General features: G+C 40.2%; 4 protein-coding genes and 1 long non-coding RNA gene across 11 annotated transcripts; 3 read left to right on the plus strand and 2 right to left on the minus strand.

Annotated features, from left to right (window-relative positions):
- Nucleotides 1-972: 972 nt before the first annotated feature.
- LOC103995427 (uncharacterized) lies at nt 973-5,614 on the plus strand. The gene is made up of 7 exons (XM_009416016.3): nt 973-1,277; nt 1,406-1,461; nt 1,552-2,414; nt 2,507-2,705; nt 2,868-3,050; nt 3,195-3,571; nt 5,148-5,614. The coding sequence occupies exons 1-7, from the start codon at nt 1,099-1,101 to the stop codon at nt 5,286-5,288; spliced, it is 1,998 nt and encodes a 665-aa protein (XP_009414291.2). The 5' UTR covers nt 973-1,098; the 3' UTR covers nt 5,289-5,614.
- A 399-nt stretch (nt 5,615-6,013) lies between these two features.
- Nucleotides 6,014-7,660, minus strand: LOC135619642 (uncharacterized). Of its 2 annotated transcripts, none has more exons than XR_010489432.1 (2): nt 7,389-7,660; nt 6,014-6,587 (listed from the first exon to the last, which is right to left on the minus strand). It is a non-coding gene; the product is annotated as an uncharacterized LOC135619642 (long non-coding RNA). The 2 variants fall into 2 exon arrangements; XR_010489433.1 differs by having other exon boundaries at nt 6,014-6,590.
- A 1,934-nt stretch (nt 7,661-9,594) lies between these two features.
- Nucleotides 9,595-13,044, plus strand: LOC135619639 (serine carboxypeptidase-like 27). Its single transcript, XM_065121843.1, has 9 exons — nt 9,595-10,220; nt 10,326-10,421; nt 10,517-10,609; nt 10,710-10,795; nt 10,885-11,145; nt 11,313-11,440; nt 11,548-11,643; nt 12,449-12,554; nt 12,656-13,044. Exons 1-9 carry the CDS (start codon nt 9,818-9,820, stop codon nt 12,794-12,796), a joined length of 1,410 nt encoding a protein of 469 aa, XP_064977915.1. The 5' UTR covers nt 9,595-9,817; the 3' UTR covers nt 12,797-13,044.
- An 859-nt stretch (nt 13,045-13,903) lies between these two features.
- Nucleotides 13,904-17,585, minus strand: LOC135619640 (uncharacterized). 5 transcript variants are annotated; one of them, XM_065121845.1, is made up of 5 exons: nt 17,413-17,585; nt 16,800-17,143; nt 15,509-15,630; nt 14,425-14,627; nt 13,904-14,178 (listed from the first exon to the last, which is right to left on the minus strand). In XM_065121845.1, the coding sequence occupies exons 1-4, from the start codon at nt 17,568-17,570 to the stop codon at nt 14,460-14,462; spliced, it is 792 nt and encodes a 263-aa protein (XP_064977917.1). In that variant the 5' UTR covers nt 17,571-17,585; the 3' UTR covers nt 13,904-14,178; nt 14,425-14,459. The 5 variants fall into 5 exon arrangements, with proteins under 5 accessions (XP_064977917.1, XP_064977916.1, XP_064977920.1 ...); XM_065121844.1 differs by having other exon boundaries at nt 16,800-17,167; XM_065121848.1 differs by having other exon boundaries at nt 17,355-17,490.
- Nucleotides 17,586-18,991: 1,406 nt separating this feature from the next.
- On the plus strand, nt 18,992-23,271 carry LOC135619641 (trihelix transcription factor GT-3b-like). Of its 2 annotated transcripts, XR_010489430.1 has the most exons (3): nt 18,993-19,413; nt 19,503-20,111; nt 22,758-23,271. XR_010489430.1 is itself a non-coding variant. In XM_065121849.1 (2 exons), exons 1-2 carry the CDS (start codon nt 19,153-19,155, stop codon nt 20,019-20,021), a joined length of 780 nt encoding a protein of 259 aa, XP_064977921.1. In that variant the 5' UTR covers nt 18,992-19,152; the 3' UTR covers nt 20,022-23,271. The 2 variants fall into 2 exon arrangements, 1 of the variants encoding a protein (XP_064977921.1); XM_065121849.1 differs by having other exon boundaries at nt 18,992-19,413; nt 19,503-23,271.
- The last annotated feature ends 580 nt before the right edge of the window (nt 23,272-23,851 follow it).

Consider the following 23,851-nt stretch of genomic DNA (forward strand, 5'->3'; position numbering starts at 1 on the left):
GAGCTCGGACAAGCTTCTGTGGCTCCTCACATTCTTCTTTGGTGTTCTCCTCGTCGATTTGGCCTGAGAACACGTGCTCATATCAGGTGATGAGGAGTGTGAATGGATCTTTTGCCTCGGTGGTGGCTGCAGCTAAAAGAGCGGCCGGCCGATCACGATATTCAATCTTGTTATTCTCTTCTCTTGGCAAATCGACTCCAAGTTTTGGATCTCAGCAGCAGCCTTAGCTATCTGAAAAGAACAATCGGGGCATCAGCCGCCATGAACAGGACGGAGAGAAGAAAGAAGCAGAAGAAGCTGTTTCTGCAACTCTTGAATGCATCATTTCCTCTTGTGCTTTCATCTTCTCCATCGAGGAAGGCAAGCTGTCGCCAGGTGGTTCGAGGTAGAGAATGCTCTTCTGAAACCAGGGCTTGTCCATGGCTTCATGGAAGCAGAGTGGATAGTCCTCAGCCATGATTGTGCGAGTAGCCGGTGAAGAAAACAGTACTACTTAGAAGATGGGAAGCAAAGCCGTGTCAAGAGACAGTGGTCATTACTGGTGCATGCAGATGATTGGCCAGATGAGCATTTTTTTTTTGTTTTCAAAAGAAAAAAAAAAGAAAAATTCTTCTGTCAATTATAATTGGGAATTAAATTATCACAAATTATATCCTATATCCGTGGAATTACCATTATTTATAAATTAATATCATGTATTTGATTGAGGTTGATGTGAAGTTTGATTAATTTTTTTGTTGTGAACTTTTGAATATTTAGGTCAGTTGGAAAAAAAATATAATTATTATTTTAATCCATCAATTAGATAAGTAATTTTTATTTATGTAATATTTCTTTCAAGTATTTGTCATGTTGAATTCCATTAGATTTGGAGTATGATAAGTTAATGGATCATAAGGACCAACAGAGCCTTGGACCGGAGATGGACCGGCGCCCATTGCGAGGGTTAAATTTGAACCGGAGCCGTCGGGTTTAAGCGGCAAAGAAGGGGACGGGAGCAGATAGCACGAGCGGCGGCGGCAGAAACAGCGGCGGGCGACCGCGCGCCATCCTTGCGGGAAGAGATCTCGGTGGCCGAAGGCAATAGAAAGCGCAAGGATGCCTCCTGCTTCAACGGAACAACGGTCCTCGCCCAAGGCTAAGTTCTTGGCTTACCAGAACCCCACCCTCTCGGCCGCCCTCACCGCCCACAGCCTCCGCCCCTCCCCCTCCGCCCTCCTCCTCCTCTTCTTCGCTTCCCTTGCTTCCGCCACCTTCTTAATCTCCGTCTCCTCCATGTATGCTTCTCTTCTCTATCCTCCCTTGCTTTCGGACATTTAGTCTTTGCTCAAAGTTGTGATCTTTGCGTTTTGCGTCCGGTTGTTGGATCTCACCTGCTTACCGCCCCTGTTGCTTTGTCTCTTAGGGAAGACGATTTCATCAAAAAAATAGGTCGGATCCGTGTTTCCGTCAGCACAGCGCGTAAGCTTTTCGTCTCTCCACCTCGATCTGTATCTGTTATGTTTGTTGATCGCTAGCTGTTTGTAAAAATTACTCCTCGGTGCATCGCAGAGTTGCTCGTCAAGTTATTGGAAGCAGTGATCGGACTGGTTTTTATCTCATCCTTATCAGCCCTCATTCGAGCCTTGTCGCTCCGCAACCCAACGAATGCTCTGGGAAATGTTTCCGCCGCTTCTCCTTCTCAGAAACATAAAGACGTGAAAAATGTACTCACCCAGCGCCAACTTGCTCTTCTAGGCTTGAAGCCGAAGGCAGCCGAGAGGATCACTGATGCTCAGCCTATCAAGAAGCCACCCCGGTCGAGGCCTGTCCCGTCTTCTGAGCCTCTAGTTCCTATCCGCAGGTCGTCATTCAGTTATACACCTTCTCATTCATCAAGAGTTGGGCCTGATCAACTGTGTTCCAGCGGTGGAAAGAAGGCTGCTTTGTCCCCAATGTCTCCGCCTTCTTCTCATTCTCATGTAGCGTCTCCTTCGACTCCGTGGTCGAGGCACAGCGCAGGGAGTGCCAAGGGGATTCAGTCAGAGGCAATGTTGGAACAATACTTGGCCGAAGTAGATGAGAAGATTATGGAATCAGCTGCTGTAGCGGTTACACCCCCACCACCTGTTCGGGGCATTGTCATCTCGAGCCCCAGTTCAGTTGCTACCCAGAGTACTCCTTCAGGTGCTGCTAGAAGTACACCACTGAGGCCTGCCAGGATGTCTCCTGGTTCTCACCAGGGGTACAACACACCGCCAAAGAAGGGAGAGGGTGAGCTCCCTGCCCCCATGTCGATGGAACAGGCCGTTGAGGCATTCGAGTACTTGGGCATCTACCCGCAAATTGAGCTGTGGCGCGACCGCCTCAGACAGTGGTTCTCTGCCATTTTGATCAACCCCCTCCGTGAGAAGATCGATACAAGTCACATTCAGGTTTTGCAGTTAATTTCATTTTGATTTAGGATCCATAGTGTCTGCTTATTACTTTCTGTTGATTTGTGCCCTTGTTCTGATGATCCTTGTAGGTTATGCAAGCAGCAGCCAAGGTTGGTACTTCAATCACGGTCAGCCAAGTCGGAAGTGACCCACCTAGTACCTCACCACCATTCATGTTATCTCCAGTTGGTGGAGCAAAGGAGTGGCTGCCCACTGTCACTGTGGATGAGGATGGGCTACTTCATCAGTTACGTGCTTCCCTCTTGCAAGCACGTGATGGATCAATGTGTCAGTTACATTCACTTCTCATATATCTGCCTTGCTCATTTTGGTTCTAAAGATCCACTTTTGGTCTTAGCAAGTCATCTGTTTCTTTTGGTAGTAATGTCTGGCATATATACATGGTGATGTCTGTGCATTTCATGTGTCTATGTTTTTTCCTATGTGCAGCACAGACATCCTTTGCTGGTATGCAACAACCACAGCCGAGTCCGCTCCTCCCTGTCATACAGGCATGCGTTGATGCCATCACTGAACACCAGAGGCTCAACACACTGATGAAAGGAGAGCTGATTAAAGGTTTGCTGCCACAAAGTAGTGTTCGTGCTGATTATACAGTTAAAAGGGTCCGAGGTATGGTTAAACCTGCCAATTCATCCAACTTCTTTCTGTTGAGTGGGAATGTGTCCCCAGGGAATATCATGGCTGTCATTAGCTCATGATGGTATACCTCTAAGAAATTTTGTTCATCAACAAACGTCAATAAAATTTTTGCAGAGCTTGCTGAAGGATCATGTGTCAAGAATTATGACTATATGGGGAGTGGAGGTGGTTTTGACAAAGGAGACAAAAAATGGACGAGCGAGCTTCCAACTGACTCTCACCTGTTATTGTACTTACTCTGTGCTTTCTTGGAGCATCCAAAATGGATGTTACATGTTGACCCCACATCTTATTCTGGTGCACAATCTAGCAAGAATCCTTTGTTCCTGGGACTTCTTCCTCCCGTAGAAAGGTTTCCTGAGAAGTATGTTGCTGTCATATCCGGTGTGCCATCCGTCCTTCACCCAGGAGCTTGTATCCTAGCAGTTGGAAAACAAAGTCCTCCAATATTTGCATTATACTGGGACAAGAAACTGCAATTCTCTCTTCAGGTGACTACTATTCAGATAGTCTCCGTTGTCTACTTTCATCTAATTGTGTGTACAAGACTCTCAGATAAACTAATGTTTTGTTTTTCTCTTCCCATATTGGTAATATGCTTTTCACCATGTCAAGATCAAATTTACCCTTTTCCAGCTTCATATGTGAAAGTACTTATAATTTTAACCATATCAACGGTGTAAGATTATATGCTAAAAATTAGAAAGAACATGGGAAAGCTACACTAAAGAGATCGAATGAGATATAGTTGATAAGGCCAAACAGATTAAAGGTTTTAAATTTTGCAGTGTTTCTTAGGGTTCAAAATTTTGTTTGACATTGCTCCATGATGCCAATGCCATACTTAATGTCTGCATATGATGCATAACAGTGAATCCAGCTGTCTAAACACTGCCTACTTCAATCCTATTTCCACTTCTTTTTTTTTTTGCTTTTATTTTGTAATATTTTTCTGTAATGGAAGAAGAGGAACTTATATGGTATAGCATGTTTTTCATTTATTCAGCTCACCTAACTTTCTCATGCCGAAGATGCTCAATGTATCACATATTTCATTTGGTTGCTCAAATTTCCTTCGTAAAAGAAAAAATTATAAGTTTTTATGTTATATTTAGTCTGAACCCAAGTGACATAGTATCAGATACTTGAGATCTTAAGGTTTTATGGAAGATGCAACTAAATTGATGTAGGACATTTATAAGGGAATGCTTAATATAATGAGAGAATTGGGCGGAGATGGATAATAAATAAAAAGGCTAAAATGAAGAGAGAAAATGAGAAAATCTGATTTGTTGAATTATTAATTTAAATAATAAAAAACAAGATGATTCAAGGAGGGTTTCAGGACATCCTTCTAACTTATGTTATTGAGAGGTCGTTCCACGAATCTTCATTGTGAGCTGGCTTTGGGAGAGGAGAGGGGAGGAAGACAGGGGACAGTGGACTTGCTCCAATTCCTCCCACTCATATCAGAGGAAAATTGTAGCCTTGTATCACTCACACATTATGTGGGGAATAGCACACATATTCAGTCAAAGATCGATGATCCATTATAATTCTAGGCCTCAAATAAAAAAAGTAATTAAAAAAGAAAAAAAAGAAATTGTATCAAGGTGATTTAGTATATTGTATATGGTCATTTTCAATTTTGCAAGATAAGGATTCTTTCCTTCTCTATTTTATTTGTTCTCTACTTTTTCTTTATTGTTAATCTAGGAAATAAGATCATGATTGCATAGGATGTTGTCATGTGGCAACTTAAATATGTTAATTGAACCTGAACCCGAGTTCACCATTAATCGAAAGTGATTTGAATCGGTCCTTTTTTTTCCCATGTCTGCAAAATGTGGCTTGATTTTCATCATAAATGTATAGTAAATGTATGGTTCAGGTTTCTACTAATGTGTCACAAACAAAGGAATTTGGCACTGTATCGACCTTCTGTTATGGTAGCAATTGACCAACCTGGGTAATCTCACAATATAAAAGCTTTGGACCCAAAGGATTTGGTTTTGTATAACTTGTTTCAACATTTACTGACATCGAACTTTGGTTGGCTTTCTTCAGGGAAGGACAGCATTATGGGACTCTATTTTGCTTCTCTGTCACAGAATAAAGACAAGCTATGGAGGCATAGTTAGGGGAGTCCATCTTGGTTCGTCGGCTTTCAACATCCTTCCAGTGCTTGATTCAGATACTGAGAACTGAAGGACCGGTTGGCAGCAAATCTGTAAAAGAAGTGTTCTCTTTCAGCTCTTCTTTTTCGCTGTAGGCTGTTTGAGAGGACTTGAACCATTTCTCTGAAGGTCTGATGTGCTAGCAGGCAGCCAGTCTGTGAAGTATGTGTTCTGTTTCAGCTCCTTTGTTTCACTACATGGATGTTTGAGAAGATTGAACCATGTCTAGCAGGGTCTGATGTGCTAATCATGTTGTACTAATAGTTGTACCATGAACAGATCTTAATGCTCTTACGCTAACCAAACTCGGTGCTTAACAATTGACATCTCTGTATCTGGCAGGTACTTGGATTTTAATTTTGGGACTGCCTAATTTTGTGGCTTGCCTCACTAGTAATTTGTTAGGATATTTAGATAGTTCTCCATCTGTTAGCACCACTAAGCCTTTTGATCACTGATGTTCCACTGGGCTTAGGGTTTGCTGTTGTCCTATAATTTTTGCACATTTTTCTTGGGATGAGTCCCAACAAGCTCAACATAACCAGTGCTTTAGATTTTACTCTTAATATCTGTTTCATGGAGCTTTTGTATCTTCCTGGAATCACTGGATGCTTTTTCTAGAGAAAATATCAGCATGCTTTTCAAGACTTGAGTCTTTGTCCATCATGATGTCAAAATTTAGAGCTACTAATCACAATTTTAACTGATGATTCACTCAAACAAACTAATTGTAAAACACACTGGTGCACAATAAAAGGAAGCAATCAACCATACAAGGCACAGTAAATAGTTACCAGCCTTTCTTAATAGACAATGAGTGACCAAAGGAGTCAGCAAAAACACTCCTTTGGTGTTTGGTAAATCTTATGGGGCAGTTCAGAATTCTGGAGGAGAAAAAAATGTCCTCAAACTCTACAAGCCTGATAGCATATTCTCACCCAATAAGAAAAGAATTTGTAAGGTAAAATCAATACTCAATAGATTTTGTGCAGGTGGTGAGAGGAAGGAATCAACGACGAATTCTTAACCAGCCTTGCTTTTCTGACGAGTCTCTGATGCAAACAGGACAGCAAAATTTTGAGGTTAAAAGGCTTAAATCATGGGACAGAAATAAACTAGTAAACAGTCACTGGGCTTCCCCTTCTCGGCTTCATTTTGGTGGGCAACGAGTTCATTCTCCTGGTGCAGTGATCTTCAACTTCTTTTTGGACACAGGCTTCTTCTTCCTCGGTGGAAGTGTCTTTTGAGCATAAGAGCTCATAGTTGCCAACAAGGAACAACAGCACAAGCCCACCGATAACTTAGTTGCCTTCTCCCTGTTGAAGTTTCCCTGCTGTCAAAACATACACTCATACAAGGAAAGGGCATGATAGATGAGAAACAGTAATATGATTCTGCGATCAGATGATAAGCAAGTTTAGTTGAAGTCAAGAACAGCACTTAAGACACTGAGATGGAAGATCAGAACAAGATAACGAAAAAGAAAGGCCAAATTCTAAGTCAATTAGTTTTATCATTCACCATATGAACACCATAAATATATAAGCAAGAAATGATATGGCATCGATGATGGCAAGTAATAAATGATTGTCACTATTATTTTAGAAAAGAAAAGAAAAAAGAATCGTAAGTTCAATCTGCTTAAACCCTATGAAGCATGGAGATGGACGCGACATATGAACTCCTATAGAAGCCAGACACCTTGTGAATCTCAAACCTTGCAGCTAGACTACTGGTTGAGGCACAAACAGGGCACAGGCAACAAATCATAATCGATGCAGGATAGAAATTTCCACTAACAATGATTACATTATGGAACACAACGAACTTGCTTTGCGAGTATCTCACAGATCCCGCTCGAAGTAGGGTACTGGCATTCACAATCTTTACTCGTCTAAACACCATTTCGGGCGTTCAGCACATCGATCTCATTATCGTGCTCTATGAGTTAAATCGTTTAAAAGGATATGAATAATTGTAAGCATTCAGTGTGGAACATCAACTGAGGGAGCAGTGATTGATGCAATAACGGTACCAATCAACATCAGATCTGCACCGATCTCACACAACCGCAGCGCGATACGTGCGGCGATAACACATCAAAAGCGAAGATCAGAAGATGAGGCCTTACGGAAGTTTCGGAGAACTGTTCATCCATGGCGACAGATCCCACCAAAAGCCGCCCCGCACCCTCTTCTGCGTGCGTCACGCGTCCGGTTGATAGGAGAAATCGATGGCTCTAAAGGAGGTGGAAACCCACCGGAGAAAGAGGACATCGAAGGGACGAATCAAGATGGCTGCCTCTTACCTTCCAGCGATTCCAGAATCGGAAGGATTCGCTGGATTCGACAAGACGAGGTGAAAGAATAAACGGAGATGGGACGGGACGGATAGAGCACAGGTTAAAATATTAGGTGTAGACATCGGACGGGTCAATTGCTTATCATATTTCTGATTGAGTCTTACTTGGAAGTCAATTGTGAGCTTTATAATTTGATTGAATTAGATGATATAGAATCCATAATATTATTATTCATATATTAAATATATTTATATTTGAATATTATGATAAACTTTATAAATAATAATATTATTATTATTCATAAATTTTAGTATTATTATTATTAGTAACTTTTAATTTTTTTAAAATAAAATTAGTTAATTAATTAAAAAATATAAATAACTCATGAATTTCTCGTCCCCATTTCTGCCCCTATGAGATGATATGTAGACAACGATATCAATTCAATTTTAAATAAATTAAATCAATCGAATCGATCTAGTTTGATTTGTAAATCAATTGAACCGAACCTACAACAAAGAATTGAATTGATTTCATTTTGTTAATTTTCTATATATATTTATAAAAATTATATTTATTAATATTTTTTTATTTTATAAAATTTTAATATTATTAATTAGTTTTGATAATAATTTTATTTTTTAAAATAAAATTAATTAATTAGAATAATATAAATGATACATAAATTTCTCGACCCATTTGGGGATTTTTCATCTCACCCGGAAATAGAATATGAGATAATGATAGAAACATAGACGAAAATAAAATATGAGACAATAATAAAGACAAGGATAGAGAAATATTTTTGGACCTATTAATATTTTTAGAGTTAAGACACATCAAGACATGATCATATGTATTATACATCAAGACATGTTACAATCGATTGCTATTACTGTTCTATTGTTGCATTGATTCTTAATTTCACAAAAAAATATTAGACATCACCTCTTAGTCTCATAATTTGAGCCTTACAAATGATAAATATCAATGCACTCTTTGATCATCAATTCATGTGAAACCGAGGGAAGCTGCTATCCCTACACGACGCTTATGGTCCTCTTTAGACGGAAGAGAGGACTATTTTGGAAGATGGTGACAACACAGGCCAAAGATTGAGACAACGGAGTTGCATCTTAATAATCAATCGGTGGGGACTATTTCTAGTACAGCCACCATAATAGAGCCCAGTGATATTGGAACGAAGGAGAAATGATATCCTTCTCATGATAAGCTTCGAGTAAGGCCAATGATCCTTTATTCTTTTTGTTTGTTTGCAAGGAGGCGTTTCCATCACTGGACTCGGTGTTCATCTACCAAACATGGCATATTCTCTATAATAAATCTAAGCAAGTTGTTCTTCAGAAAGAACAAATGGAGATTTCTTGGTAAACAAATGGAGTTGTTCTTCAATCCACTTCAAAACTGACATTACAAAGCCTCCAACTTTGTTGTTATTCCCTACTCCTCCTCCTCGTGTTCTCCATCCTCCCAGTTGTTCCTTTGTTTGATGGTTACCTTCTTTATCCTCATCATAAGCTCCATCGTAAAGCATGCGACGAGTTACCCATAAACCATGGAATAATCTATGTTTGGTGGACTAAAAAAGAAGAAGCTAAGTTGGATGAGGACTTCAACATTGTTATATTTAGCTGATGTAACGCTAATGTAGTAAAGTAGCATAACGTATGCGATACATGTGGATCCATGTGACTCCAATCACCGCGGATGGCTTGCTTTTGATGGGTTGAGATCGAATGGAGGAGCAGACAATATATAATATTCGAATTCGATTTTTAGGTGCAAGAACACATTGATGTGCCTATATAATTTTGGGTGAAAATTTATAGACTCCCACATAGAATCTAATATAGTAATCATAATTTTGTTTTTTTGTTTTGGTTAGAGATAGTTATTGGGGAGCAAAAGAAATAATTTCAAACGATGAATGAATAAATAAAGCGAGGATGGAGTTGGTGTCTGTTAGTTTTGATGAGGAACTCTGAAGTCAATGAATCATTCTGCCACTCCAAATCTCTCAGAGTTGTTTATAGAGATTAATCTTCCCAACTGCTGATTCGAATCTCTCTCTCTCTCTCTCTCTCTCTCTCTCTCTCTATAAATACTCTCCATCATTCTCATTAATTTCAGCATATACTCTCTCTAGTTCTCTAATTCTGTATCTCTGAGTGAGCCAGAGGCATCAAGAAGAGAGAAGAGAGAGAGAGAGAGAGAGAGAGAGAGAGGCAAACAAGCCAATGGGGTTCTGCACCCTGTGCTTGTTGCCTACCTCCTTGTGCTCCTCCTCCTCCTCCTTTTGTATGTGTCTGCTGTTGCTGGTGGGGAGCCTCGCAGCGGCGGCGGCTTGCACGCCGGCGGAGCAGCAGGAGCTGGACAGGATCGCCCGCCTCCCTGGCCAGCCTCCCGTTGACTTCGCGCAGTACTCTGGATACGTCACCGTCGACGCCCGGGCCGGCCGAGCCCTCTTTTACTGGCTCGTCGAGGCGCCACCGGCCGCGCAGCCCGCCCCTCTCGTCCTCTGGCTCAACGGCGGCCCCGGGTGCTCCTCCGTTGCCTACGGCGCCTCCGAGGAGCTTGGCCCCTTCCGGATCAGGTCCGACGGGAAGACCCTCTACCTGAATCCTTACGCCTGGAACACCGGTGGTTTCTCCCTCCAAGATTCGATTTTTATGCGTTTTCGCCGTGCGTGTTACCGTAAAAACCCTTCCTTTATGAGCTTTGCTGATTAGTTTTTGGCGTTGGTAGTGGCGAATGTGCTGTTCTTGGAGTCGCCGGCAGGCGTTGGGTTCTCGTACTCTAATACCTCATCGGATCTCTACACTGCTGGAGACAACAGGACAGGTTAGTTTACTGTCTTCAAGAAAAGAAAAGAAAAACTCGTCTTTTTTCGATCATTACAAATTTATGTTCTTTTCTGCTTCATTCATCCTCGTTAGCTGCGGATGCCTACAAATTCCTCGTGAATTGGTTCGAGAGGTTTCCTCAGTACAAACACCGGGAGTTCTATATAGCCGGAGAGAGTTACGCAGGTACCATGTGACTCATAAATGTACAACCTTTTTGTCAAACATTTCTGTGTTTGAAGCCAATCCATCGGATCTCCAAATTGGTTCGTCTCTCACCTCCCAGGGCATTACGTTCCACAGTTATCTCAGCTTGTCCACAGGAAAAACATCGGTACTCAAGATCCCACCATTAATTTCAAGGGATTTCTGGTAAATCCTGCAACCTGTTTGATGCTTTCCCCTTTTTTCTGGTTCTTGTTGAGGTTAGATTTGATGCTTGGAGTCTCATTTAAACTCAGGTTGGTAATGGAGTCACTGATGATTACCATGATTATGTTGGGACCTTCGAGTACTGGTGGACTCATGGCCTGATCTCAGATGCCACCTACCGAATTCTGCGGGTTCAGTGTGACCACGAAGTCTCTGAACACCCTTCTGATGCATGCATAAAGGCCCTTGATGATGCCGATACAGAGATGGGGAACATAGACCCCTACAGCATATACACTCTTCCATGTAATGATACTGGATCTCTTAGGCGCAACCTAAGGGGTCACTATGTGAGCACTCTGCACTATTCTTCTTCTTCTTCTATCATCATCATCATCATCATTATTTTGCTCAATGTTTATGTTTTGTCGTATTAGCTTAATTTTACTTTAGTTGAAATTGTATCAGTTGGATTAATTCTTCATCTGCATCTTGTGTTCTTGCTGTTAAAATGCAGCCTTGGATGTCCAGAGCTTACGATCCCTGCACCGAGAGGTACGCCATGGTATACTACAATCGTCCTGAGGTCCAAAAAGCACTGCACGCGAACGTTACTGGAATACCATACAGTTGGGAGACATGCAGGTTCATTTTAAAATTATTATGATTTGTTTATGCACTATAATGGGAATCTACAGTATGTTTTGATGGGTTGAAATGACATTAATTGCTTTGTTTTGAATTCTCAACAGTGATACTATCGGAGACAATTGGGGAGATTCACCAAAGTCTGTGCTTCCTATTTACCATGAACTTATAGCTGCTGGCCTAAGGATATGGGTTTTCAGGTACATTTCAAACATTTGAGGAAGAACTTTTTCTGAGTGTTTTTTGTACTTAACTTTATGAACTTATATATGGGTAAATTTGCATCAAAATTGCTGGAATTAATGTATCTGTACTCTGTATTCTGAAAGAAACAGAAGTATTAACTCGATGGCAGCTAATTGAAATGAAGCAAATGTTTTTTATTAATGTTTTTAGTGAACTTTCACCAAAGATAACCTTAGAGGAGACCTGTTAAAAAGAGACTCCTAGTATGCTTTTTTATTCATTCTCTACTAATTTTATTTTTATTTGACTCCTTCGCAGCTAGTTATTCAACAAATGACATCCCTTCTTTTACGACTAAATTTATGCTAGTTTCTTAATTATTCAGTATGTTTTGGTTGTGCTTGTGAAGCTCAATGGTTTGTAATTCTAAACCTTTGAACAAATACTCCAATAATGAAATATCCAAGAAACAACTAATATCAAATTGACTGAAAGATTTCACAACATAAGTAATTTATTCATCCGTAATGAGAACTTAGTAGGATAAGTCTTCATTTGGTGAATTTTTTCTTCTCTTTAAATTACTAGGAACTTTGAATCAGATGTGTGTTACTGAACCATTAAATTGTATTTAACCTATGAAAGAAGTGAGTTCCAAATGAACAAACATTTTGTCTTGTTTTCTTACCATATGGCAGCATCCCATAGAAATCACAAATTCATTTTGGCTTGAGGTTAAGTATAATTACCGTCCATTGCATATAATCATTCATTAATGCAGTTCTCTGTTTTCCTTCTTAAACTGCACTTTTTTGACAGTGGTGATACAGATTCTGTAGTCCCCTTGACTGCAACAAGATACTCCATTGATGCTCTCAAACTAAAAACTCTCAAGAATTGGTATCCATGGTATTACGATGGAAAGGTCAGACACAAGAACCCTTTCTATTATGCTACTACTTGTTCATGTACATTATCGAGATGTTTCGGAACCATTTCATGCTCTTTACATGTTTAATGTTATAGGTCGGTGGATGGAGTCAAATCTATGAAGGCCTAACCTTTGTGACTGTTACTGGGGCCGGACATGAAGTCCCTCTTCATCGTCCCCGACAAGCTTTGATACTCTTCAAGCGTTTCTTGAAGAATAAGCCCATGCCATCTTAAAAACCATGAGAAGGAAGCTCAATGGAACCTTGGGTTGCTGCTACAGAGAATAAAAGATGGAGAGCCGTTATCTTCTCCTTTTGATTTGATTCTTGGTGGATATAATCTTCTCTTTGTTCCAACTTTCATTTTTCGGTGTAATTTGATATCGTTTTTGCTTTTTTTTTTTTTTTTTTTTTTTTTAGCAGCCAGCAACTATACCATATCATTCGATGTCGCATTGAATAAAATGCAAGAGTTATGATCAAGCTGTTTATTTATGTATTTATTAGCTAGAGAGTAATTAGCATATGTCATTGGTCATTATATTGCCCCCTCTATTGCTAGCACTGTATGTTTCTGTGCCTTCCAAGGATAACATAATCCATTAGGTCTCAAATAGCTAATCATGTTCTTTCATCTCTTTATCTACTAATCTGTATAATAGGTTTGCTTTTAAACCTAATAATTGTACTTCAATTCAAAGATGTGAGTAAACAAGGATTTGAATTCACATCTTTCATCATGAGTTGATGTAAGAACATCTTTTCCAGCTTGTTGGCTTTCCTGCACCAGGAGAGACCAAGGCACTACTGTATCAAGTGCAGTTTGCAGCTTGCTGTGAAATGTTAATATGACTTGCAAATAAGGAGTTGATGTGCTGACAACAATTAGGCTCCTTGGATTCGGACTGCAGGCTGCTTTATGTGCACATCAAACCAGAAGATTCCACCAATCTAAGACTGTGTTCAGAAAAGGTTTTCAATGGCAAGAGCAAAACAATCTTGCTTATGAGAAGTGCTATTGCATTATATCATTTTGATGCTTTGTCAAGGGAGGGAGAACAAGTCTTCATGGATGGCTAAAGCAAAATGGCTCCTTTTATCATTCACAAAGTCATTCCAGCAAAATAATGGCTCTCTTACTTTAAGGGTCTTCAGCCCTTTTGAAGTCTAGCAAATGATGATTCTCTCACCGGAAGGGTCTTCAACACTAGTGAAGTCATTCTAGCAAAGAATGAAGGTCTGACTGGAAAGTTCTTCAGCCCTTCTGCTATTCTCTTTGCTATAGGCTTATAACAAGAAAAAGGAGGAGCACAGCATTCAGTCTGGAAGCAGAAGCAAACTCTGGTCCAAAATATAACGTGATTCATGTAGTAAAAAGTAAATAAACAGGAGATTTTGTGCTGAAATATCCATTAGACAAACACTGGCATATTAGTACTGAAAGGAAAACCGAGGCTTCTTCTTTCACTATTATTCTCCAAAAGTATCAGTTTGCATGATCAATCTGAACAGTAGATAAACGAAGTATCCATCACTGACACTGCAAAACTCCAGTTGGAATTATCAAAATGAAAACACATGATTCCTCTTAGTCACGAGCTTTGACGAATCTGCAGCCTGCAACGGGTAAATGGAGCAATTTATTCAAAAGAAGAAAAAAAGAGAGCACAGGTCATCAACAAGATTAGCTCATGAAGTTTAACCATTAGATCGGCCGGTGGAAATTTGGAGCACCCCGTTCATTCTCACGAAAATAATCAGATAACTCAAATAAAACATAATAATGCAAAGTCCCAGATATGATTCGAAATGTAACTTTTCATTCTACACATTTCAGATATTCAAAAGGATCTATGATGATACCACAGTTAGCAGCATGTCATTCTACAGATTCTTTATTAAGCCATTGCAGCAGCTTTCTTCTTCTCCTCGAGTTGCTGCAACTCAATCAGCCTTTCAGCCCAAGCTTTCTCCCTAGCTACTGCAGCCATTTTTCTTTCAATCCTCTTCATGTCCCTCTTTTTCCTGGCCTCTGCCTGTTGAGCTTTGCGCTTCTTCTTTTCGGCCTATTATATACATAAAAGAAATAACATTAGCAACATGCAAAATCTGATAAAATATGGAGCCCATAGCGCTAGTCAGATATGCACCATCAATTGCAGCAAACTGAAAAACAAAATATATCTACATATTCCAAAACACAAAGCATGAAATTACTTTATTATTATTAACTAAATGCAAAACCGAAACAACTTTCACATCTATTAAAATAATGAAAATGTACAGTGCACCATGAAGCAGTTGCCCTGAGTGGATTTAAGCAATATTCCATTATATCAAACAATCACACATGAGTTGCCCCTTAGATCTTGCTGCTGTCAGCTAGTTCATGACAAAATTGTGCTGCACCCACAATTGCAGGTGATGGGAGCATGACGGAGATGTGGCAACTAAAATGACAATGAACAGGACTATGTTTCCCTATAGAGGCACTGTAGCCCACTTGACAAGGAGTAATGGAGGAAGAGGAAGGACGGAGGCCACTATTGGTAAAGGTATCCGAACTCTTGGCAGAGTCTTCTTTTCTAGGGAATGGTAAATATTAAATTTATTTGTCATTTTGAATAAAGATCTTGAGTTTATTCTCTGATGCTAAAGTTCTATAATCTTTTAGAATGAGGAATTAGATTCCTTAAGTGGAAAATTTGATATTAAAAGGAAAACAAATGTACTTTTTGATCCTTTGCAGGGTATGTGCTACTCTTTCTTTGTTTCTCATGACAATGATATCAAATGAAAATTATACTGTTGTCAAAGAAACATCAGGTATGGAAACTATAGTTACTATTTGGAAGATGTTCAACAAAAACAACCAGTAAATTTCTAAGATTAATAATAGTTGAAACAAGAAACTCCAATTATATAAATGAGAAAACATGCAACACACCAAGATAAATGCCTTCCTCTGCCTGATGCGCATCTTTCTGTTCCTTCCCTGAACACTTCCTTCATTTGGTCGACTTACAGGAATTGGTTCTCCAGGCACATACTGCACCCAAGCAAAAGGGCCTGCGGACTTTCATTCGCATGTTATCATAAAGCCAAAGAGTAAATAAACAATCACATACAGTCTGAAGTAGTTGTCTAATGTGGTATTCAGAAAATAATTTATCCAGATCTTGTGAAACCTAGTCTTGGGCTTCAGCATAAAGATGGGGGGGAAATAAACTAGCAGGTTCTCAATTTCTCGAAGGACTCTGTTGCAGCAATTCTACATGAGATTCACTCATCATATATGAAAAATAAAGACAAAATTTACGTAACAATGCAAAACCTACAAAAACTCCCACAGGAAATCAAGGTCAGAATGTATAGATGGATTTGACATCACAAAACCTCGTACAACCATTACTATCATAGATAAATTTCCAGTCAAGACTTAGAATCAAAATCCCAACTAATTACGATCCATGTAGAAATCCTGGAGGAAGACTTCTGCAGAAGGTTAACATAGCAAATTCTATGATTGTTCAGTTATCTCACAATTATATTCTTTCTCGATGAAGAGAACAAATGAATTATCACACTTAAGCTCTGTGATCAAACAATCACAGCTACGATGGTCGACATGCCAACTCTTTGAATGAAATATGATCATGACAGTAGGAACATATTCTACATATATCAGGACAACATAACAATGGACAGCATTCTTTCGAGTATTAAAGGTTTTTATGGCCAAGGAATTATGCAAACCAACAAAGAAGTTCCAAGCCACCATGCCTTTTTTCAACCATTATTCAATGTATCTTAACAAGGAAGACCAGAAGTGGCAACAGTGGTAACTAATATCAATAAGAAAAATATGTTAACTATCCAAATTATCTTCAACTGGTCATCTGAAATAGCTAATGTGTCCAGTAAACTAAAATAGAACACTGCTAGGGACATGGATAGATAAAATGGGACAGAAGAGAAAAATGCATCCGCAATCAGATTTGAGACCCCAAAGTGTGTTCCAGTTCTTAAATCATCAATGGAAAAGATCTGATGCACCACGAACAACAGGTTCCTAGAGTTATGTGAAGATCCCTGACTTGAAATTAACCTCGAGAACGCATATAATTGATCAGGTCTATGATTTAGTGATACTGAGATGATTCAGAAGAAAAACAAATTGAAATGGCCAAATGTAGGGCTGGAATCTCTTAGACATCGGCATTGGATAACTCACAAACCTCGAGGTCTAAGGCTCGCCCTTTTCTTCCGAGGCTTCGTCCCGGGCCTCCTCTTCGGAAACCTGGTATCAGTCAAACTGTTAAAAGCTGTAGCACCGGCGGTAGAAGTCGAAAAGAGCTCCCTTTTGAAGCTTGATCCGCCGACGGTGTCGAAGAAGATACTCTGGTGGATTCTGCTAGTGGAAGCAATCGGCGATGATGAAGAAGAGACTTTCCTCGACAACGGAAGCGAAAGCGAAAGAAGACATCTAGCCGACACGGGGCGGAGGATGTTCCTCAAAGCGCCGCCGAAGGCCATCGCGATTTCCCGCAAGTTATACCAGCAAGAAGCAGTACCAGCGCATCTGCCAGCAGTGATACCGGAGAGACTAGACTCAGATCCATCAAAAAAGAAACGCAATTAGATCATGTATTCAAAATGAAATCCACAAAAACTCAAAAGCATCCATGACAAGATCGAATTTTTCCGATCCACTTGTTCAAATTTCGATTTCAATCGAGTACCAGGGTTCAAGAAACCAAATTGATCGATGAAATATGACAGTAGTTGGAGACCATTTCTTCTATAGCTGGATCGGCAATAGCCTAGCGCTGAACCCTCATCGTTACCCACCTCTCGGAGATGACGGCGACGGCACGACCCGAGCGAAATGCGTCGCGTATGCCGCGACCTAAAGCGAAGGGGTTGCGACAACGGAGAAGGCTGCCCACGCACCGCTCACGTGTCCCTGTGCAGTCTTGTGTTGACCCGGCGGACCACGTCAGTCGCATCAACTCAGTCACCTCCCACGTAAGAGAGCCGGGCCCCACACACACACACACACACATATATATATATATATATATATATATATATATATATATATATATATATATGGTTTAAATCTGGTAAATTGCATGGCAATTGATTGTGAGTTCGATGATTCAACAGATGATGATGCATAGCATTATTTTTGTTTAATTATTGTAAAGAAGACTTAAAAAAGAGGACTACATTTGTGTACGTGTAATAATTCGATACTAATGGATGTATACTTGTAATTAGCAGATGAGAAACAAAAGCATGACAGAAAAGGTGAAGGTGATGATGAACACAGCAACAAGCTTTGTGGCACACTAATGGCGTCTTCAAATTCTATATGGTGTGTTGTATGGACGGATTTAAAGATGGGACTTGGATTGGTTCTGAATCTTTAGTCACATCGAATCGAATCGAATGGTTAGAATAAAAATTATTTTGAAACCTTTGTCAATTACTAACCAGAGGAACAAAGCGAAAACACCAAAATAAGCATCTTCTGTGATTTAAGGCTGCACGCAAGGAATAATAATAATAATATCATAGAGAGAGGACAAGCTAAATCGAATGATTGATCACACGGATCATCATCTCCTGATTTCTCTCGGCCCCTCGAATAATAATAATAATAATCAACCAGTGCCGCAAGTGATGGACTAGGACGTACTGGTCGTGCATGATTGTGGTGGTGGAGCATATTAAGTAACTCTCTTCTCTCTCTATCTCTCTTTTCTTCCCTCGTTGGTTTTTATATATAATCATTGCTATTGTTCTTAACCCATCATCCTTTGTCAAAACCTTGTGGTTGGATTAATGCAAGATTGGGACTCATGACATATAGTCCAAATGCATTATTAACGCGTTCCATGTCTACGTGCCTCTGTAAAACATAGAATATTCATGTCCCCCGTATGTCCAAGTTGCAGGGTCACAGGTTATGTATGGTACAGAATGATACTGTATGAGAACAGTGCTGGCCAACACAGAACAGCACACATCGAGACAACAAGACACTCCTAACTGTGACAGTGATCAGTGGGGAATCATCAGAGCTCATCATCTGATCTGAATCGTCAATACGATGTTAGAACTAAGATTCATAAATTTGTTTTTTTTGAAAATATAAGAAAAGAAAATAAGGTTGATACCGTAGGAAATGTATATGAAAGAAATAAAAGAATAATAGTGTATATGAAAGAAGAATATTATAAGGCAGAAAATATATGAGGAGTAGCTTAGGACGCAAGTCATGGAAGCTCTCACTTGGATTCCTCCCTCGTTCGTAAGCGTGATGACACCCTAACGCATGCATGGCTTCGTCGTCCCCCTGTTGGAACAAAAGCAATGGGAAAGCTGATTCATTTCCGCGTTGACAGATAGACGCGACCCCGCACACACCCCTCCCCTCGCCATCGCCCACAAGATCTTCTCCCTCTTCCCTTCTCTTTCAAGATCGATGCGTTGAAACTGTTGACTCTCAGAAGTTGGCAGTTCACACATTCTTTCCTCCCTTCCTTCTTCTCGATCTGTCTCTTTTGCCTCGCTCTTCACTCCATGGATCTCCACCGTCAGCGCCTTAACCCTTACGCCCAAGTAAACCCTCCGCCAGAGAGCGTCGAGCGGTTCCCCCAGTGGACCCACGACGAGACCAGGGAGTTATTGGCCATCCGTGCCCAGCTCGACCGGAGCTTCACGGAGACCAAGCGCAACAAGCCCCTGTGGGAAGCCACCTCCTCCATGCTCCAGCAGAAGGGCTTCTTTCGGACCCCCGACCAGTGCAAGTCCAAGTGGAAGAACCTCGTCACCCGTTTCAAGGTCCTCTCTCTCTCTCTCTCTCTTTCTCTCTCACTCTCTCTCTCTTTCTCTCGTACCATATTTATATGGTTAGTGTTGATTTGATTCAGGGAATTGAGTCGGCGGAGGGAGAGATCGGTAAGCAGTTCCCTTTCTATGAGGAGATGAGGAGGATATTCGCGGACAGGATGGAGAGGCTGCTTGTGTTCGAGAAGGACAAGGGGAAGGGGGTGCAAGTCCGAGTCAAGGAGTGGGAGGAGGAAGCGGAGGAGGAGGAAGAGGAGGAGGAGGAGGAGGGGAAGGCGGAGGAAAGTAAGAAGAGGAGGAAGGTGACTAGGAAGAAGAACCACGAGGAGGAGGTGAAGGATGCCCTGAGGGAGTTCATGCGGCGGCAGTTGGAGATGGAGGCTCGGTGGGCTGATGCAGCGGAGGCGAGGGAGGCGGAGAGGCGAGCTAGGGAGGAGGAGTGGCGGAGGGTGATGGAGAGCTTGCAGGAGGAGAGGATGGAGATGGAGAAGCGGTGGAGGGAGCGGGAGGAGGAGCGGCGAGCCAGGGAGGAGGCCCGCGCGGAGAGGCGGCACGCCCTCGTCATGGCGCTTCTCGATAAGCTGGCCCAGAAGTATCTCTAGCGTTGCAGCAGCAGTGACAGATGTTACCTGGTAATGTAGGGCTTCTCTCTGTGTGGCAGAGTGGAAGATGGATGAACTGAGAAACCAAAGGTAAGTTCTCTGATCTTTCTCCTTCTTCGAGCATCCAAAGGCTGGAGATTGCACAGAAATATAAAGCAGCCAAAGGCTTGAGTAGCTTTTGTAGATGCTTTGCTTACCACCAAGGATTAGTATCAGTAGCACCTGCTAAAGTAACAGAAGCATGCAAATGCTTCTTCTGGCTTCTTCCACTTTGCCATTTACTTTTCAGACTCTCACTTGCTTCATCACCAATATAACTCCACCCTTTTTCTCTCATTGCTTGTTTATGCTAATGCCATGCCAAAGCTTAGAAGAGGATGAGAAGAAAAGAAAGGAGGAGAAAAGTGATACCTCTAAGCCTACCGCATCACTCACTTCCCCAACACAGGATATCTTGCATTTCTCATGGAGTTGCTTATAGTGTCAAAGAGCTATACAAGTTCTTTTATGCATTACATTATCTTTCCTCTTTTTCATAGTTGTCTTAATATTTGTAGTTACATATCATGCACCCAAAAGAAAATGTCAAGCTAATAGGGGAGCTCAATGAAGTATCTAAGCTTGAGCAGATCTACAAAATTAAGCTACCAAGAGATGCAGTTAGAGGCATTCCTCATATTAAGGATCTTAAGGTGGATAATATAGGCATGCCATTTGATTAGGTCCAAAAGACTTCCTTAGTTATTTGGATAATAGAGAGGTTAGTGTGGATGATCTTTTCTATGCTCTCGCTTCTTTGGTTGTCTATCCACCATCTTTGCAAGGAAAATTATGTTCAACCACCATCGAGTTTCTGCTGACTTGTGTTCGATGTTGTGTTCTCATTGTTCTTTTCTTTGAGACAGTGATAGATGTAAACTTTGACCTATAATCTTCTCTTCAATAGATAGATAGAGACGATAGTATATAAGAAATATTTGCTTTCATAAACGATTAAAGGTCGTTTCAGATGAAAACAAATTGACAAAAATGTCAACAACTATAATTAGTGACATGAGAAAGAGATTGAGAAAGATTAAATGAATAAAGATAATAATAAAAAAAATAGTCAATCACGAGATAAAATTGTGTTGGGGTGCATAAATGGCTTTGACATATAATCTAGCTTTGCAAGCTGAAGCTAAGGAGATTTATAGCTCCTGTAGTAAACTTATGTAGGTAAAGCACATGAAAAGAATGGATCAAAAGGGCATTCTAGAATGACAGAGAAAAATATAAATATTACTTAGGCAGAAGAACAAAGCTGAGTCTGTTAGAATTCTGGAATCTTTCGTCATTAGCGAAGAACGGGTTGTTTGATTTTTTTCTATGTTGTGGCAGCATGCATGCAAAAAATTTCTTGAGGAAATATTTATGTTTCAAAAGCTTTTTTTTTCCTGAGAAAAGGGAAATTTTTTTCATATTGGTGCATCTCATGTTCTGAATTCCAATGTACTTGATGTTAAGCAAAAGAGTTAAGAGAGAATTATTATGCTATTTCATGAGGATTTCAGCAATTTGGTTTGATAAAAGAGTTCCTTCATGTAATTATACATCAGTAATATTCAGTTGAAGTTTCAATAGGGGATGACTCTGCAAAACAGAGACTTCAATGAAAGATCAAACTGATCAAATAACTTAGTTTCATATTGTATGCAATTGTTTGGTTGTGGAGGGTACAAGCAAGAGAGAAAAACACCAAAATAATTTCTCTGTAGAATAGTAATCAGAACTGAACTTTCATCAACCAAGTTTAGGTCAATTCACAGAGTCTAGGTCAATGTCGACATTGAAAAGTATTAAGCAGTGACTGCACATTGATTTAGAATAGTTCAACTGGATTTATTCTACATTAAAGGAGTATATACTGTAGATTTAAGCTTACGTTCTATTTGACTGATTCATTATGGAAAGAATGATGTAACAAGTCCCTGCTGTTCTGTAATGGTGTTTTCTAGATTCATGGAAGGACCTTTAGGTTTCCCACTGTCTCATTGACATTGATTTGGTAAAGGAATTCAGAGATGGAATGTGTAGAACTGGAGCTACAAGAATTAACACAAAGAACATGATTTGGTGGCTATATGGACTGCCTAAACTTGCCTTGAAGTGTTGATTTCAATGGTTTCATCATCTCTGTCAATGTAGTTAATGGAAACAATGATTTCAAGAGCAAGGGAAGGCTCATGGTCAACAATTAGAGTTTAGACAATCATGCCTTCTGTGTTGAGGTCATTATACTGTCACCTGCTCAACAGAAGCCACCAGCACATCTCAGGATTAGCAAATTGACCAAATGTGTCTGTACACTGGTGAACAGTTTTGACTCAGAAAACCAAAGCATGGTAAAAGATGTTTTGGGAATCATTCATAATGATCTCAACCTCATTCATTATGATAGATTTTGAGAACTAAATATAATATTATACTTTTATGTGTAGAAAGTTTACTAGCCATTTATTTTAGAGCTCACAACAAATGGGCTCTGCTTTTTTCCCCCTTTAATGAATTGATCTGCGCAACATTTCAACTATTTTAGAACAAAACAGAAGAAGAAAAAATGTTTTGATTTGACCATCTTGATCATTGTTAGATTCAGAGGAGTTTGGCTTGCTTCATCGAAAACATTGCAACCAATTTGCCTAATTTCTAGTGCTCCAAACATGGTACTCTTTAATGAACTTTGTCACTTTGCAGGCTTAATGTACTCAGCACAGTAGAAGCTTGAATCCTCAGGCAGCATGATGAGGTATTTGAAGGATTGAAGTCCTCCTCCTTTCCACAAATTAATCTGAAAGATTCAAGAGCCAGAGTCATTCTGCAGCAACAGAAGGAACCCAATTGGCCTTTTGACACTTTTGAGGATGATTTGGCTGACAATTATGATGCAGTGCAGGATACTGAATTCAAGATTGCATATTCTGGCTGGATTTCAAAGTGCCCACAGACTAGAAAAAAAGGCTGGAGTTTTGTTCAGCCGCATAAGCCATTCAATGATTTTATTCAGGATTGTGGATCCCAAAGGACAGAACCTGTTCTTTGCAATCTTCAAGTACTTCTTTTGAGGAACCTTAAATAATGCATGCTTCAGGTGTCAGATCACATGCTGCACATTGTGTATGAAAGCATCATTAAACTCATCTATGGAAGACAATTGAGGAATACATCTTCAGAACAGAAAACAAGAACAATAAGTTGGGTTGTTCGACCACACAGACTGAAGCATTCAGCAATTCCCATGTCCACTATTTTCTTACCTGAACATATACCCCTTTCTAAGTGTTAATTCTCATGAATCCATACAAAAGAACAGCTCCAAAAAATGTTACAGATGAGGGTTGTAACTCAGGAATGCTGGGTTGAACTAGAAGTGAGATTAAGTCCAATTCAGCATAGACCATGCCCACAGTTAAGACTGACCTGACTGCGAGCTGAATCTAAGTGTAGTTTTCAGGAAGTTTAACTTGGGTTAGGTTGGTGTATGGATCTAAAATGAATGGGAGATAGGATCAGGATGGCCAAAAATGGGTAAGGGTTGCTGGTCAGGAATCAGATTGCATTATTGGACTGACTTGGATCATAGAAATTGTATTAAGGTGAAAACTTGGATATGTAATGTTGACCATCTCAATAAAAGCTGAAAATTTTGCCCAAAACAAAAATAGCTACAATTATCTCTACCAGAGTTCTTCACCAATTTGTCTAGCAACTGACAACAGTGGAAGCTCACTTTGGTTCTACTTCTCTTTGAGAAGATGCCAACACTTGTAGCAATCAGCATCAGTACTCTT

Source organism: Musa acuminata, chromosome BXJ2-8, assembly GCF_036884655.1.
Source record: "Musa acuminata AAA Group cultivar baxijiao chromosome BXJ2-8, Cavendish_Baxijiao_AAA, whole genome shotgun sequence".
Classification (NCBI taxonomy): Eukaryota; Viridiplantae; Streptophyta; class Magnoliopsida; order Zingiberales; family Musaceae; genus Musa; species Musa acuminata.

Excerpts from the sequence above, each read along its gene's own strand:
- LOC103995427 (XM_009416016.3), top strand. The coding sequence starts at position 1,099 with ATGCCTCCTGCTTCAACGGAACAACGGTCCTCGCCCAAGGCTAAGTTC. Across the intron at positions 1,278-1,405 it reads TTAATCTCCGTCTCCTCCAT|GGAAGACGATTTCATCAAAA; the intron begins GTATGCTTCTCT and ends TTTGTCTCTTAG. Across the intron at positions 3,051-3,194 it reads TACAGTTAAAAGGGTCCGAG|AGCTTGCTGAAGGATCATGT; the intron begins GTATGGTTAAAC and ends AAATTTTTGCAG.
- LOC135619639 (XM_065121843.1), top strand. The coding sequence starts at position 9,818 with ATGGGGTTCTGCACCCTGTGCTTGTTGCCTACCTCCTTGTGCTCCTCC. Across the intron at positions 10,221-10,325 it reads TCCTTACGCCTGGAACACCG|TGGCGAATGTGCTGTTCTTG; the intron begins GTGGTTTCTCCC and ends TGGCGTTGGTAG. Across the intron at positions 10,610-10,709 it reads AGCCGGAGAGAGTTACGCAG|GGCATTACGTTCCACAGTTA; the intron begins GTACCATGTGAC and ends CTCACCTCCCAG.
- LOC135619640 (XM_065121844.1), bottom strand. The coding sequence starts at position 17,570 with ATGCGACTGACGTGGTCCGCCGGGTCAACACAAGACTGCACAGGGACA. Across the intron at positions 17,168-17,412 it reads GTCGCCGTCATCTCCGAGAG|TCTCTCCGGTATCACTGCTG; the intron begins GTGGGTAACGAT and ends ATCTGAGTCTAG. Across the intron at positions 14,628-15,508 it reads AGAGGAAGGCATTTATCTTG|GCCGAAAAGAAGAAGCGCAA; the intron begins GTGTGTTGCATG and ends TGTATATAATAG.
- LOC135619641 (XM_065121849.1), top strand. The coding sequence starts at position 19,153 with ATGGATCTCCACCGTCAGCGCCTTAACCCTTACGCCCAAGTAAACCCT. Across the intron at positions 19,414-19,502 it reads ACCTCGTCACCCGTTTCAAG|GGAATTGAGTCGGCGGAGGG; the intron begins GTCCTCTCTCTC and ends GATTTGATTCAG.